This window comes from Pseudorasbora parva, chromosome 8 (assembly GCF_024679245.1).
Source record: "Pseudorasbora parva isolate DD20220531a chromosome 8, ASM2467924v1, whole genome shotgun sequence".
Lineage (NCBI taxonomy): Eukaryota > Metazoa > Chordata > Actinopteri > Cypriniformes > Gobionidae > Pseudorasbora > Pseudorasbora parva.
This window is the reverse complement of record NC_090179.1, coordinates 16770618-16787415: the sequence shown is the minus strand read 5'-3', so window position 1 is coordinate 16787415 and position 16798 is coordinate 16770618. Positions and strand designations below refer to the sequence as shown.

The 16798-nt window shown below is 41.3% G+C and overlaps 1 protein-coding gene across 4 annotated transcripts in view; it reads left to right on the top strand.

Annotated features, from left to right (window-relative positions):
• Nucleotides 1-16798, top strand: part of robo2 (roundabout, axon guidance receptor, homolog 2 (Drosophila)) — a 606500-nt gene that overhangs the window by 376872 nt on the left and 212830 nt on the right. For all 4 annotated transcript variants that reach the window (XM_067450218.1, XM_067450216.1, XM_067450219.1 and 1 more), the window contains one exon: nt 15696-16022. In XM_067450218.1, coding sequence (XP_067306319.1) covers nt 15696-16022 — 327 coding nt within the window. The remainder of the gene's footprint in view (nt 1-15695; nt 16023-16798) is intronic.

Genomic DNA, 16798 nt, shown 5'->3' with positions numbered 1-16798 from the left:
CCAATGTGTCAGTTTCACAATGTGATGGAGATTAGAGGAACATTAATTGCTCAGGGGTTGCTATTAATGGATTAAGAGAGGTTGGGCCTGATTTACTAAACAGGGCAAATTAGCGTGAGAGCGCAATTACAAAACTGTACTCAATACTCAAAATCTGCTGTGCTCTACTGATGACACACAAATTAAAGAACAAATAAGCAGCCAGATCATTTCCATAATGACCAACCAGACCAACAAACTAACAGTTAAAACTTTTTTTCTTTTACCTTTTCCATGCCTTTTTAGCACTAATTTCTCAGTGTGTCTTTAGTAAATTTTGACAGTAGTTTTTTTTTGCCAAAAGAGGGTTTGCACTGGTGCTAGCTGTTAGTAAATCTGGTCCATTATGTTCTATTAAAGTATCGCATTTGTCTCCTAATTTTTCCTGAATAATTTTTCAGTTTCAGAGTTGATCTGAAAGTCTAGGAGAGATGCATGTTACATTACTTGGTTCATTTGCTATGGAGCAAAATCTGCGTAGCATAAAATCTCTGTGATATTTTACTATTGGAAGCTTTGATTACTTAAATTCGTAGTGTGTTTGAAAATACCAATTGCATGAACAGGCTTGACATAATTGAATGTGAGCTGTAATTAAAGCTGCAGTTGCGAGGTGGGTCTGATCCGGGGTCTTTATGAATGAGGTGTCATAAAAGCTGAGTTTAAATGGAATTGTTCTGCACTAGTTGGCCAGGCTGTAATGCATCGCTGTCGTAATTGTGCCTCATTTTCGAAGAGAGGCCTGCGGTAATGATGCGTACGCAGTTCGAAACCACAAAGCAGCCACACTGGAGTCAGGGAGTGTTTGTGCATGTAAGGATGTGTGATTGTTTCTCAGTTTAGTGCTCAGATTAAAACAAGGACGGGCTCTTGGAGACAGAATGTGACGGATAGCTGGAGCGAGAGAGGAGATGATGAGCGAGCAGAGAGGGTGTAGGGAATCTATAATGAGGGTTAAAGTCGGGGGTCAGCGTGTGGGCACTTTGCTGACATTGTTGTAGTATCAGGCAGTAAGAGCACTGAGTATCTCAGCATGGGAAGCCGGATAGTGTTACACCACTGCTGCTATACTTAGACTATCACTTAAACACTCTAAACCTGCCTCTTCCTCTGAGAATCAGCCAAATCCGTCTCGTAATTGATTGCAATTACTTCCTTTGCAAGCGAAAAACTTCTACGTCACGCCAAACTGAGACAGTTTCCTCCTCGGGAAGTGCGAAGAAAAAACGAGGAACCGTATTTCTCTCGTTGACAGTTTTTGTTGACAGTCATTTTGTTGATTCACGCCACCAATGGCGTAAGCTCGGATGAATGACATTTAAAGGCGGCTGTTGAATCAGGGCTGCGATATAGCGCGCTATCGTATTTTTGCAGTTTCTATAAATGAAAATGTCACAAACAGCACAAAGTGAGGAGATTATATACATTATAGTCAGAAAAGAGCTTGGGGGGGGGGGCATTTTCATCTGCTTGGCTTGCTCTCAGTCAAGCATGCCTATGACATTTTGTAGAAAGAGGATGCGGTGGTGTGAGACTGGGAGCAAGGACCATGTTCTTTTGTTGGGTGTTATTTGTTCTTAGGATTAGAAAATGACTTGATGGGACAGTTTTAAATAATTCCATTGGCTAATTTTGTCTTTTAGGTTTGATTAAACTCTTGGTCTTGGTCATGTGGATGAGCCTTTAATAATAATTTACTCTTGCTTTCTTTTTTGTTTAAATCTTAAAATCAAGGATCTAATTTGAAAAGTTAGTTTCAGTTTGTAACTTTTATTACTTTCTGAAGGCTCCGGTTGTACTTTTGTCCAAGGAGCAAGATTCCTCAGAGTTGCTGACAGAATCAGTTATAGCCTACATATTGTAAACTGCACGTGCACTGACTGATAACATCCTGTTGAGTTGCAATTCACATATGGGTCGCTTCCTAAAACGTAGATCAACCCTGTCAAGTGAGCTTTTTTTATTTTATTAAAGCCAATGAAATCAGTTTCCAGACTTTTACCACATGTGCTAGCTTTGTTGTATGCTGCTGCACTCCTATTTGAAGATATTCTCATTCTTTCTCTTCTAGGGAAGTGGACAAAAATATTGACTCATCTCGTTTGCGTATCCCAATTTATATTTAATTAAATGCTGAAAAAGACAACCAGTTTTGTATCCTAACCTGACCAGCTACAAAAAGAACTAGAGACTTGTTGAGCCAATTCATTGGGATTTAATGTGAATAAACAAACGGGAATGAGCCAAGTGTAAGAAGTCCCCTTAGTAAAGCACTGGTCACACACTTTCCCTTCGTGCCTAGACCCAGAATGCCAGTCAGAAAGGAAACTACAGTGTGATAAGTGTTAGGGACAATTTCTCTGGCTAGAGATTGTTGTTTGGAGATGGCGGCCTGGCCTTTATCTTTCTCTCCATTTGACAGTCGACAGACTCGGCAGAACACAGTTTGTACAATCCACTAACTTCTTCAGTCCACAAAGTCATGTTTGAGAAAGTGTCATTTGCTCTTTCATCCACTTGCTTCACCTTGCCCTCGTTTAGTTGTCTCTCGGCAGCTCTTAGATAAGAAAGGATCTGTGTCAAGGCTGAATGACTCAACACAACACAAACAGATAAGAAGAACACACACACATACACACACAGTTTGAGAGAGAGAGAGAGAGAGAGAGAGAGAGAGAGAGAGAGAGAGAGAGAGAGAGAGAGAGAGAGAGAGAGAGAGAGAGCAAGAGAGCGCGATAGAGAGAGAGAGCTAAAGAATTTAAATGAAATTCAGCTAACACAATTTTTTTTCAGAATAATCAAGTCCCAGAGCTGCAGTTTTTTCCCTTTGGTCCGGGACTCGCTCCAGCCTGTGCCTGATACGAACGAGAGACTGCGGGAGAAGACAGTGAGATTAAAAGCTGCTCTGCTGGTCATGAAAATGGATGAGGCTCAGCCGCAGCGGAGCAGCCTAAGACAGAGAGACTGGCCGGCACTCCAAAGCGCATCCGTCATGCGCGTCAGGGCAGTAATGCAGAGGAGAGCAGTGCAGGGCAGTGTATAAAATCTTCCACGCTGCCACCTCCACTCTCATGCATCACGGCACGCGCTGACTGCTGCGCTTCAGACTGCCCGCTGCGTGCACAAGACCAGGACTTTTGATCATCACTGAGAAACTTTCAACTTGAAGGAAGTTTATGGTGTGGGTTTTAAGCATGTTCAGAATGAGTTGGAACTTGGAGTTAAAATCAGGTTTGCAGGATGAGATTAAGAATTGAGGTTTAGAGTCTGAATTGTCAATTTAGGCTCAGTCTGATTTAGATTCACAATAGAAAGCTGAGACTTACTGTAGTTTAGAAACTGGTTTGATTGAATAGTTGTGGGTTTTGATTCAGGATTTCTGTTTTCGATTCTGTATTATGTTTACATTTCAATCCGATTCAACTACTTGTCGATGCGCTCCATTTTGCCTTCAGGATTGTAGCTCTGCATGTGATGTTTTATTAACATGTTGGTCCCCGGTGTGATCAGTCTTGGCTCGTCCCTTGATCATACGATCACACCGGTGTGATTAGAATGGTCAGTGTATGACGTGATCAACTGCTAAATTCAAACGTACTTTCGCGCATTAGCTACCGCTGAGCCAGAGACAGCCACGCTCAACTCTTGTCATAAAACAACTATTCAGTGTTTTGAACTGCATAATGTTTATTTTAAACATTTTAAAACAATACATTTAGAGTTTGTAAAATACACATTGATGTCTATGAAATCTGCAATAATAGTCCTATCCACTATAATTAGACAGCTTTATTTTTAAGTTGGATTCATATCAGATACACATTGTGTAAGCAACTTTAAAGTTTACTCTATTCTTCTCCCAATTCACCAGCCACTTACTTTCATGTATTTCGGGAGAAGTGGTGAATTCACGTGTTGTAAATCCAATAGAACCGATTCTCTGAACTTTTGCACAAACAAAAATGGCGGCGTCCATCACGCATATAGCTAACGCGATCGCTATAAAGGGGTTTAGACAATAAAACACATCCACTTGCCCATATTTGACAATATGAATATCAGACATATCATGTTATAGTCAACAAACTTGTGAATATTTTTAATAAAAAAGGAATTAAAAAAAAAAAGTAGATCACCAGTCATACAGCAGTATTTTTAAAGCGGTGTGTCATGTGACAAGCGATGATGCATCACCATGGAGACAATAAAATGACAAGTTCTAAATAAGGGTCGCCTTGAAAAACTCACAATGTGGGGTCAGCCAGAATATTTTACATTTACGTGTCAAAGGGTTAACAAAGTTTGGGAGGAGCACGTGTTCAGTTAATCTATCCAATCAACATGAGAGGAGGCATAGTTGATTTACCTCTGTTCCACTACAGTTTTCCAGCATTCCTCCCATCCCATCTTACACCCTTCCAAGCTTGAAACCCTCCCCAGGGACAGAACACCAAGCCTGCATATTCGGTATTATTTCTTGTTATACCCAAGGGTGAACTTGTGAATCATGATTTCATTTAATAGCTTAGCGAAAATTTGGATTTTTTATATTAAGTGTTATTTGCAGAAACGTTCCTCATGTAATGATAGTAGTGACTCTTCACACAACTGCAAACATATGTTTTCTGTCAGCAAACAACTCCTGAAATCCATGTTTGGATTTCTGGGACAAAGTCCACATAAGGTTCAGACATGAGTTTAGCTGGTTACCTGAGTCTGTTGATGACCTTTCATAAACATAGCTGAGGTGAATTTGATAAGGGAGCGCATCCGTCATGAATCCGGCATGGCTGACAGCACTTTGAGTCATCAGTCAAATCTACATGGAAACACGAGAATTACCTAAATGCTTCTATATATACAATATTAAAATGGTTAGCATGCAAATCCCCATTTAAACTGTAGAATAAATGCACACTTGTTTACTCGTGGTTTCAGTCTAAAACGTATTGTCTTTATCATACATATAAAGTTCTTATGTTGACCAGACCCCTACAGACCTTTATCTAATTTAAATTTAAAGCTCATCACCGTATTCTCTGCAGAAATGTTCAGATTAAGCCTTCTATGAAATGAGACTTATAAATCTCACCGGACCTGCTTTGGCTTACTAAGACAGCTGGTTCCGGGGCTCAGGCTTTTCATTAACTTGCATTCCGGTCACACAGTATCTTTCACTATACCTGCAGTCTATTCCTCAGTTCAGCTGGGGACCTGCGGACACTCACTCGGGCAAAAACTGCGACCAAGTCAGCAACATGCCCATGTGTTTAACAGCGGCCGCCCACATCTTCTGCAATAAAACTGCCTTCTCTCAACTCTAGTGACTGATGTGACCACTTAAAGGAGTTTCTTTCTTTCTTTCTTTCTTTCTTTCTTTCTTTCTTTCTTTCTTTCTTTCTTTCTTTCTTTCTTTCTTTCTTTCTTTCTTTCTTTCTTTCTTTCTTTCTTTCTTTCAAAGGCATAAAGGGTTTATTTATTTTTCACTCTGTTGACTTTGGTCCATGAACTGTAAGGTTGGAAGGTAAAGACATTACTGTGGTAGACAATCATTTTTTGTCACCCCACAAAGCCCTTGCTGCTTTTCAGAGCCGTTCAAAGATCAGCCGTCACCGGGACGCAGAGAATGAGCGAGGCATGCCGCAGAACACCTGTGTGTGCGAGACCATTAGGGTGTGGGTGCATATGCACACACACAAAGCCCTACACAGCTCTGATGTTAGCACACACATGAGGTTATAAAAGACCCGGCGCCACAATATTTTCACAAAGTCAAACAAACTCACACCTGCGGGAGCCGATTTCAAAGTGTCCACGCTGACCTGACCCACATTATTTTACAAGACAACCCTAGCATGTTAAATAGATGTTGAATAAATATGTGGAAAAAGTGCATGCTAACAAGGGCTTTCAAGCAGTGCAGAAAGCAAAGAAAAAAACTTGTTTGGCTATTAGTAGAGAATCATCTGCACACATATCATTTCTCAAGCAATTATTTGTGGTGTTTGCTAAGGCTAGTTGGCAAGCTCTGGCTTTGTTCAAATCTCTAAACCTAAGCATTAAACTACAGCTCATTGTGCACATTCTGTGTGGTTCATTGAGATGTGCAATACTTTTCAGAACACATTAGCAACAGCATAGCAACATGCTAAAGTTGCCCAGAAAACCAGAAGTCTTATCAGTAGCTATGTGTGTGTGTGTGTGTTTGTGTACCTGGTATTCCCTACATTATGGGGACCAAATGTCCCCACTAGGATAGTAATATCAATCAATTTTGACCTTGAGGGGACATTTTTTTTGGTCCCTATGAAGAAAACAGCTTATAAATCATATTAAATTAAGTGTTTTGAAAATGTAAAAATGCAGAAAGTTGTGTGTGTTGGTTAGGTTTTGGGTGAGGGTTTAGTGTGTAAGGGATTAGAATATACAGTTTGTACAGCATAAAACCTATTATGCTTATGAAGTGTCCCCACTAAGATCTGCTTTAATGTTTGTGTGTGTGTGTGCGTGTGCGTTTGTGTGAGAAACTTCATATGTAAATGTTCAAACGGTAGCCCTAATGCCTTGAACACATCACTCTCAGCCTTCCAGAAGGGCCAGACCTTAGATTCTTTTCATCCATTCATCAGCTTGAGAGAAAACGAGAGACTTGATGTGAATGCAGAAGAAAGGAGGGAGTGAAAGGATGAAAAGGACGGGTTGAGGTGCTGGTGAACGTGTTGATGAGGGTTGCTGCCCTCCTCTGAACGTGGAATTCTGTCTTCCACGCCTTCCCTTTTTTTCTCTCAAGGCCCTGACAGGTCATTTCCTGATGGGAGAGAGCGATAGAGGGACGAGTGCTGATAGAAAGCGACAGACGGAGATGGAGGGAAAGAGAACTTATATCCTGTGAGGAGAACACAGAAGTGTGGGGAGAGATTTGAGAATGAAGGAGACAACCTGACAGGAAGTAGAAACCGCTGAAGTATAAATATGTACACAGCTATTATCTTTGATTATTAAATTCTCATTCCTCCAGATGTGTCTATTTATAACTCACTGCAGGAGCGGACTCGGGAAGCGTACACTGATACAAAGTCAATAACTCACTGCAGGGGAAGAGTGTGTAAAAGAGAATGAGATACAGAGGAAGGCAATATCTGGAAACGTTTCTGTTTTTTATTTTTTTTTTAAAGAGGAGTTTAGACTTCCTGGAATTATCAGGCTCTCTCGTGTTGGTTTTCCACGTGTACCTATGTCAGTGCAGACAGTCAGATACCGCACTGCTCAGGTTTACAGGAGTTTGTTTGCATATGTTATGCAGTTTTATCCGAGATAAGTTTTCAGTCAAATTATTGTGCATCCAGACCTCTGTGGGACGCCGGAGGGCAGGCGTTATGTGTGTGTGTAGGGTGACATAGTGGCGACGTGATGAATCTTCAAGGGCGTGCCTGTCCGTGCGAGGTTGTGCAGTGTGTATTCGGAACTATGTGTGTCTCTCTGAAAGCATTCGGTAACATCATCCCTGTTTCCCCACAGACATTTTTATATTTTCCACTGATGACATGACGAATGAGTCCCTGTCAGACTAGCCTGAGTGAAGATCTTCATCTCCAAGAGAGAGAGAGAGAAAGAACTTCCAGTGCCTGGAATTGAAATACAGCCTGTTTCAGGGTTAAAGGGACTCCATAAAACTCAAACCATGTCAACTTTTCTCTTTTTTTTACATTCATTTTTTTCTTCTTCTGAACAACAGATTTGATTGTGTTTCCACTTATGACAAACTTTTGTTTTTGTCAGAAAATGTGGCATGATTGAGAACAGGGTTGTGTTGAGGTCATTGAGTACATTTTTTGGATGGATGGATAATCAATAGGAATATATATATATACATTTTTTTGACGGACGGACGGATTGATGGGTAATATACGATGGATGGATGGATGGATGGATGGATGATGGATGGATGATGGATGGATGGATGGATGGATGGATGGATGGATGGATGGATGGATGGATGGATGGATGGATGGATGGATGGATGATGGATGGATGGGTAATATACGATGGATGGATGGATGGATGGATGGATGGATGGATGGATGGATGGATGGATGGATGGATAATCGATAGTAATATATACAATGGATAGATGGACGGACAGACAAATAGGTGGATGGATGGATGGACGGATATTCAATAGAGTAATACATAATGGATGGATAGATGGTTGGATGGGTAATATACAATGGATGATGGATGGTTGGATGGGTAATATACAATGGATGATGGATGGATGGATGGGTAATATACAATGGATGATGGATGGATGGATGGATGGATGGATGGATGGATGGATGGATGGATGGATGGATGGATGGATGGATGGATGGATGGATGGATGGATGGATGGATGGATGGATGGATGGATGGATAATCGATAGTAATATATATGATGGATGGATGGATGGATGGATGATAGAGTAATATACGATACATAGATAGATAGATAGATAGATAGATAGATAGATATATAGATAGATAGATAGATAGATAGATAGATAGATAGATAGATAGATAGATAGATAGATAGATAGATAGATAGATAGATAGATAGATAGATAGATAGATAGATAGATAGATAGATAAATCCAGTTGCCGTCATTTTGTTTCTGACCCCATTCTTTCAACCTCAACTTTTTTTCTGCTACTTAAAATATAAATACAAAAAAACAAGAAAAGAGTTTTCTCGTATGTACGCTCAGTGAACCATACATGAGTATCTACGCTGACATTCCTTCAGGCGTATACTAATTCAATTAATGTTAATCTGCATCAAAATCCTGAGATATCCATTCGTCAAACGCTGACCTCTTTCCTCGCCAGTGGAACGGTGTAATTAGAACACCTTTGGGAGGTTGCCCGTGGTAACCTCAGATCACAGCTCCACACACACACACACACACACACACACACACACACACACACACACACACACACACACAATAAGTGATGCGTCCTCTGGGGGCTTTCTGGCCTTGCTGCAGTGGGTGGGTACCAGCTCTGGCTATTGATTTGGACGGTGGGCTGATGAATCTCAGGGGAACTAATAAAAATAATTACGAAGACAATCATCAAAGCTCCCCAGCCTTCTGCTTTGCGCATGAATAAATGTGTGCTAAAGCTAATAGAAGAGCGGTAGACGTGGCATACGCAGTCATCTATGCCCAGATGAAAATATTATTGCTCAGAGGTTGTTCTTTCATGTTTCTCAGTTATTTCTTTGAAGTGTTAACATTGACTCAGATGTTTCTCCTTAAACCTTTTGGGTAAAACAAAAATATAGACCTATACATTACAGATGTTGGGCAAATCTGAGCAGAGTTTGAGATCTTTTCTGAAACTCAAGAGATTTGTCTCCATTTTTTCTCATCGGTGAAACTGCTTGAGATTAAAAAGGCTCTGTTTGTGAGGGAGGTGATACAAAGACTCCTGTCAGCAAGGAGAATAGAGATAATGTTCTTTATGGAGATGGAGATGGTTCAGCAGCAGGCTTGCAAGAATGAATAACACTTATTTTTGTCCTCTAACATCCGTTAAGTGGTGGCACAATATGTTCAAGGATGAAATTAGTCCTCTCCCCACGCAGGAACCCAGAGGGAGGTTCTGCAAGAGAGCTATTGTTCTTAACCAGCCTGTAAACAATGACTAACATGACAGTTCACCCCCTCTAGGCTCTCTCTTATCTATAGAAATCATGTCCTCCTCCTTGAATGATTCTGTAGGCTGCATGTTGAGAGGAAGACAGGCTTTAGGTAACTTGGAGGTTGGAGGTGAGATTAGGATTGTATAGTCTTTGAAAGATGCGGTTTATTAACGCTTTACAATAAGGTTACATTTCTTAACATTAATGCTGCTTTCACGTGCTATCGGAAGTTTCCTACTTCCCACTTGAGAAGTCGTGATTACGAGCTTGTTGTGTTCAGGTGGTTTGTTGTCGGAAATAATGGAGGACGCCAAGTTCATACTTTTGTGCGTCTTTGGAAAATGATATTTTAACACTATAGCCATTTTAGTCATTTCCCGGTCCCAGAAAATCATAGAATCACAGCACAACATAGCAGCACAACACGAAAGCATATTGTATATTATAATCACATTCACAATAAAGGCATAATGTAGACAGTGAAGGCTGATTAAAGACTAAAATGGCAATAGTTTGCAGCCATACATGATCCTATTGTATAGCTACTTTTGCAACACTATCTAGATAGTCAGCTTGCTCACTATTCTGGAATGATGGTTAACTAGATGCGATTTTCGATTTGATTTATTATTATGCTTCAAATGATTAATAATTTATGTAAATATGTACTATTTTAATGACAAGACAAGACAATGAAATTGTTGTGGGAAAAAAAAAAACTAATAAAACACCTGCCACCGCAGAAATTCGTCTCCCATCTGCCATTTTTAACGGTTATGCCACGGCCATCTCGGGAACTTGGGTCTCAAAATTATTTCCGAACTTCCCAGTGGTAAACACGACATCAGGGGGCGTTCATGGGCAATTTTTACCTTGAAAACTTGTATTTATGAGCATTCCGATAGCACGTGAAGGCAGCATAACTAACATGTATTAACCCTTAAATGCACGAATGTTTCGCCAATCATTAGTACATATTCGGGTCTTTAGTGCCATTTCAAGTTTTGCTTATGATTCTTCCTAATCTTTTGTTTTCTGTCCGCGACACACCTCAGGTCATTAGTGACCCTAATTCAATTTATACATAAAATAATTGTGATTTTTTTCCCCCTGGTAATATAGTTTGATTAAGGAACACTAGGTTGATGTATAAAATTAGAAAAAGGAATGAGGAGGGGGGTAGTGAAGGATGTTCCAGGTCACTAAAGTCCCGATGTTTAAGGGTCAACTAACTAATCATGAACTAACAGTAGGTTTCCACTGCACTGCATTAAACAATGTTAATGTATAGAACATTTTGTTTATGGTCTCTCTCTCTCTCTCTCTCTCTCTCTCTCTCTCTCTCTCTCTCTCTCTCTCTCTCTCTCTCTCTCTCTCTCTCTCTCTCTCTCTCTCTCTCTATTTCCTTTCTGTATTTTTAAATTGTGCCACTAAAATATACCTTCTGGAAAGTGTATGTATATTGCACCAGTGCACTGCCTGTCATATCATGAATGATTATGAATGCATGAATCAAACTCTCTTGAAATGCCGACAATTCGACACAGTTTTCCATGCATCATGCATGTGTGTTCCCCAGTACAAATGTGCGTGCATATGCATATATGCCCTTGTGTGTGTGTGGGCTGGCTGGGGGGTCCAATGGAAAAGGAAATGGCTATTTGAATGGTGTGTGCTCAGAGACATAGTAAAGAGCACTCTCCCAGGCGGCCAAGAGCACTTGATTGTACAACAAGCAATGATCGCATTAAGAGAGGGCAGCAGGAAGAGAGAGAAAGAGAGAGAGAGAGAGGGAAACAAAGAGACAGAGAGTGGGAAGGAAATAAATTGACTTTGCCAGTGGCTTAGTCTGCTGATGGGAGAAAATATAGAAAAATTACTTTTTCATTTTCATGTGATACATCCACAAGTGTGGTAGGGGTAATGGAGTGTGTGTGTGTGTGTGTGTGTGTGTGTGTGTGTGTGTGTGTGTGTGTGTGTGTGTGTGTGTGTGTGTGTGTGTGTGAGGGTTGTCAGCCTGTATGACTGACCCTGTTATTGCGGTCACTGTATTTTTATTGCGGTCACTTTTATTGAAGAGTGGAAAGCAACAAGGTTTACCTGTTGTAGATCTATAGAGGTCAAAAAACATTATTGGGCTACTTAAAACTGTAACATTAAACGTAATGGAATTTTTATCTGGCTCAGGGCTGCAAAATTAGCCTAGAAATCTAGACGCACCCTAGCGGCAGCAAATCTAATCTGCCCGCGAGTGTCGTCTAGGAACTCTCAATACCCTTCTGAGCTGTAAGCGGCAAACTCTTGTCGGGCCAATCACATCGTGTATAGAGTCGGTGGGCGGGGCTTAACATAATGACAGCCGAGTTGCGTTTGCGTGCTTCTAGTAAACACAGAAACTGGCGAACGGCGGTCTTTCGAATCAGCTTTGACCGCGACTCTGGAAGACTTGGAGTTAAGCTTTTCTCTGAGAAAAGAACAAAGAGCGGCACTGAAGTCATTCTTAAAAAGCCGACCGGATACAGTGAATGTTTAATCTATCAAGGAGCTCTGTTTCACCTTCGTTGCTCTGGTTGGTTGTAGCGCTACCCTATCGCGTACAGAGGGAGTTTGAAAGACAACCGTTTATCCCACCCCTCGGATTTAGCCCTGTCTATGGTGAGTTTCCAGACCAAACATCTTGATGTGGGTCTGGCTTGTCAGGCTACTGCAAAATTGCTACTTTTAGTAAATTACTACCCATCACCTAATCAAAAACGGGTTCCGTTTACTCTATGCTATGAAGAGAATAAGATTCCCTTTTATCGCTTTATCCTTTATCTGTTTTCATATTTCCTTCTGTTCCTCTCTTAACAGGGAAAATCACAATTTTAGAAGCATCTGCTGAGCAAAATTTCTCCCTGGATAAAAAGACGAAAGGAAAAAAATACAGCGAGCAGATGGTGCCTCAAGGTTCAGACGATTAGAGGTTGCAGATTGGAATACAAATTGGATTAAAAGAAATTAGACTAATAAAAATCGAATCGCATGGCAAGTGTAAGCATATTCACCTCCGTCATGTAAAAGTCTCTGCCAGTGGCTTTCGATTAGAAGCTAAACAGATGCTCCATTGAGATAACAGTTAATATGCGGGTGCGTGTGTGTTCTTGGCGGACCTGGTCCTCCCATCATCCCCTTATCTTGACCCACATCATTTATAAATGTCATAATGTTAATTACTGGTTCATTCATTTAGTTTCTTGCAACATCAAAAATTTACTTCGGATTGGTGAAAGCAGGATATAAACATTTGTGTTCATTTAATTAAAACTGGTGTGTGTCTAAATTGATTTTGGACTTTGTGCGTTTCAGGAGAGAATGTTCTCTGCATGGGTACACCGAGTGTGTATAAGTGCCCTCGACCTTAAATGAGTTTGACACCCCTGGTTTTGGGGGGATGCAGACCGCCCAGGGGGAGGGAGAAGGAGAAATGCGAGAGGCGGTGAGAGAGAGCAAAATCAGTGTATCTGCAAACTTCAGCAGAGCTCAGTTTCATAGTATGCAGCACAGCGTAAACACGAAACCTGGAAGGTACAGGATAAGATCTTGCCATGTCAGTAGCTATTCCCTTGTGTGACCCCCAGCCTGCTCTGGGTCTTGTGTGTGGCCTCACTTAGATAGCAGACAGGCGGAATGATCACTAATCAATGAGAGGGAAATGGCAGGAATTAGCACAAATTAGGTGAAGTGGGAGACATCGCTCCCTTTAATAGAGTCCGTACTGCGGGAGAGAGCAGACCTTTACAGCACACTATAACATGCCAGACTCAGCGAAACATATTTGCGCACTAACAAACAAACTTGCTTCTCTGAAATGCTCTGTCTTGGTCCTACTGTTAAGCTTCTCACAAAAACTATTCTCGTCGCTTCATAAAGTGATTGAGCCACTGTAGTGAGATGGGCTTTGTAACGACGTCTTTAGTGTCTTTATGTGTCTTGAGAGAGGAAATGACATTGGTGTCAATGAAGGCCTTTCTGAGCCATCGGATTTCAACACTAATATCTTAATTTGTGTTCCGTAGATGAACAGAGGTCTTACGGGTGTCAAACGACATTAGGGTATGCAATTAATGAGAGAATTTTCATTTTTGGGTGAACTAACCCTTTAAGAATGAGCAGCGCTCATTTTGCAGTGATCCTAAACAGTTTTGCTGCAGTTCCGTATATCAGCAACCGAAAGAGTTTAGCACAGCAATGAACTCTTGTACATCAGCGCTGCACACCTGCCATCCCAGGAGAGGACACGGCCACCTTCAGCTCAAGCTAGCTGCTGCCGCTGGGTCTCTTATAGTGTAGGAGGTCCGTCCTGCACTCTGCAGTGGTTTATGTTGAACAAACGGCTAGCGAACAGCTGTTTTAGCAGAGCTAAACAAACAAAGCTGCACAGTGCTGTTTATGCTAGCACGCTAGTCTCTCGGGAGGTTTAGCCAATGAACAAGCTAATGAGCAAACAGTTACTCCTTTAAAATGTTACGTATTTATTCATTTGTATTGAGCTTCATTTGTGGATGTAACTAGCTTGATTGTCTTCATTATAATCTTACATATGTTCCTGCATTATTTGAGGAAACCAGATGTCATGCTAGTTTACTAGTATTTAGTATTTTATTTTATCTGCACAAATGCACAATGTTTATTTACCATGGTGGTGGCCTCACATTAACTTTTCTATATAAATTAAGCTAATTATAGTTTTTTGACTTTAACTGTACCATTAAACCTGAACCTTAATGTAAATGATCCTTGCTGTAAATGTTCCTTTTCGGATGTGAAACGAGACTTCGGTCCCCCACGATGTAGTCTACACAAAGATAGCAAAACCTGACACAAATATATGTATTCTTATCCTTTCATATTGAACAATCACATGCTAAAATCATACCCCCTTCCCCCTTTTGGAGGTTTGGAAAGTCACTCCTAGAGTTAAGCAATTCAAATCCCTGAAAGAAGTAGAAAATCTGCATTTACTATCTCAAGGGTGTTTCCACGCCAGCTATGCGCTATTGAAGCGTGTAAAGCTTACAGCATTCATCTGATGGCAGCGCTGGCGGCTCTAGCTTAGCTTCTCTTTTTTGGCCAGGTTTCGGGTGGATCAGGGGCCGCTTTTGTCCCTCTTTGGCCCGTGCCTTAGTGATGTAAATTCAGGGTGGCCTCTGGCTCCTTATCTCTAGGGTTAAGGCTCACACTGCTCTTTCCGCAATCTATTATCATAAGGGCCAGACTCCTTGCGTGGGCTGCTAGCATTATCCATACCGAATGCAGGGCCATGCAGGGGAACGTTCAGGGGATTAGCATTTTAACACAGTGTGAGTCTAAACCCCTGAACCTCTCTGTCACAGAGGGCAAGTCCCCAATGGCTTGCCAGCTCACTATGTGGCACCCTAAATTAGTGTGCTGGATCAGAGAGCCGTGTTGTGTTTTTGATATGGCTATTCTCGTTTCAAAATTATTGTTTTTGTATGCTCAGTGAACAAAGGGCAGTAGAAATATTGCACTTAAATGGAGTAGCATTGTTTAAGGGAGCATTTATTCAGATTTGCCCAACTCAAACCTTTTTTCTGGCCTAAATTTAATTGTGAAATTAAAATGGCTTGATGGTGATTGCCAAGACCAGGTGTGAATAATTCTGCTCTTGGTGGGCGACTGTCCTGTCCCCCAAATAAACACACATAAACCAGCTAATCAAGGTCTTCAGAATGACTAGAAACTTACAGGTCTACTGAGTTAATTTAGAGCTAGACTTTGTAAGATATTGATTCTCCAAGAGCAGGATTGGACACCCCTTGCCAAAACTAATGCTGATTGGTTTGTTCCAGTCTTTCCACGATTGAGCTCAAATGTTTGTTGCCTGTGAAAAGCCTGTAAGACATTTTCTCGTAGAAGCTATTTTGTGAAGTTGGTTCTGACAAGTCTTCCATTTTCTCAATTTTTCCAGGATCCCGTCTGCGGCAGGAAGATTCTCCACCTCGGATCGTAGAACACCCCTCCGATCTGATCGTATCCAAGGGCGAGCCAGCCACCCTAAACTGCAAGGCGGAGGGGCGGCCCACCCCCACCGTGGAGTGGTACAAGGATGGAGAACGAGTTGAAACTGACAAAGATGACCCTCGATCTCACCGCATGCTCCTGCCCAGCGGCTCGCTCTTCTTCCTGCGCATCGTACACGGCCGTCGAAGCAAACCTGACGAGGGGGCATACGTTTGTGTGGCACGTAACTACTTGGGGGAGGCAGTCAGTCGAAATGCTTCACTGGAAGTAGCATGTAAGTATGGCATTTCGTCAATTATTGTCTTGATTACCAGTAACAAGCAGTGTTGTGGGAACAATTTTTGTATGTACCCTGTGGACCAGCATTTACATTATAGAACTTGGTATTGTTGGAGTTGGTATTGCCTCTGTAGGATTTTGGAAAGAGCCTGGTTTCCCTAGTTCCAAAACAAGAGTTGAAAAGTATTTTACAGTTAGCTCTTTGGTATAGCTCTCCATATGTTTAGAAAATCTTTGATTTGTCAGTCTGTTTGGGCACAACCTGCCAGGCTTGCAGTTTTTCCTTCTGACTGAAAAATGGAAATGACAAGGAAAGACAGAGCCACAGACTCAGATTAAAGTGCATGCTAGGTGCAGAAGGGAGGGTGTAGACACTCTACACAGGAAGGCTGAATCTGGAAGGGGGGTGGGGGTACTGACAACCTGTAGATGGGTTCGACTTTGAAGATGGGTCTCTGTTGGGTTGACTTGCATTTTCAGAGAGAGCACATTCACAGTGGTTAAATCCCGAAGCTAACCAAGAGACCATTATGAGTGATAGCTAAGCTGTCTCCATTTGCTTTTCTAATAGACATTTGTTATTTTTTATCTTATTTTATATCATTTGCTAAATGACTCCTTTGCTAGGCTGATCTAACATCTATTGTCTTGGGGAGTTTGTGATTTAGTGAATACATTGGAGCACGTCACTTTCAAGCCCTCATTATCTTTAGTGTTACATAAAAGCAAACTGGACAATACGCCAAGGCAAAAGTCATTAGAGATTAAGGA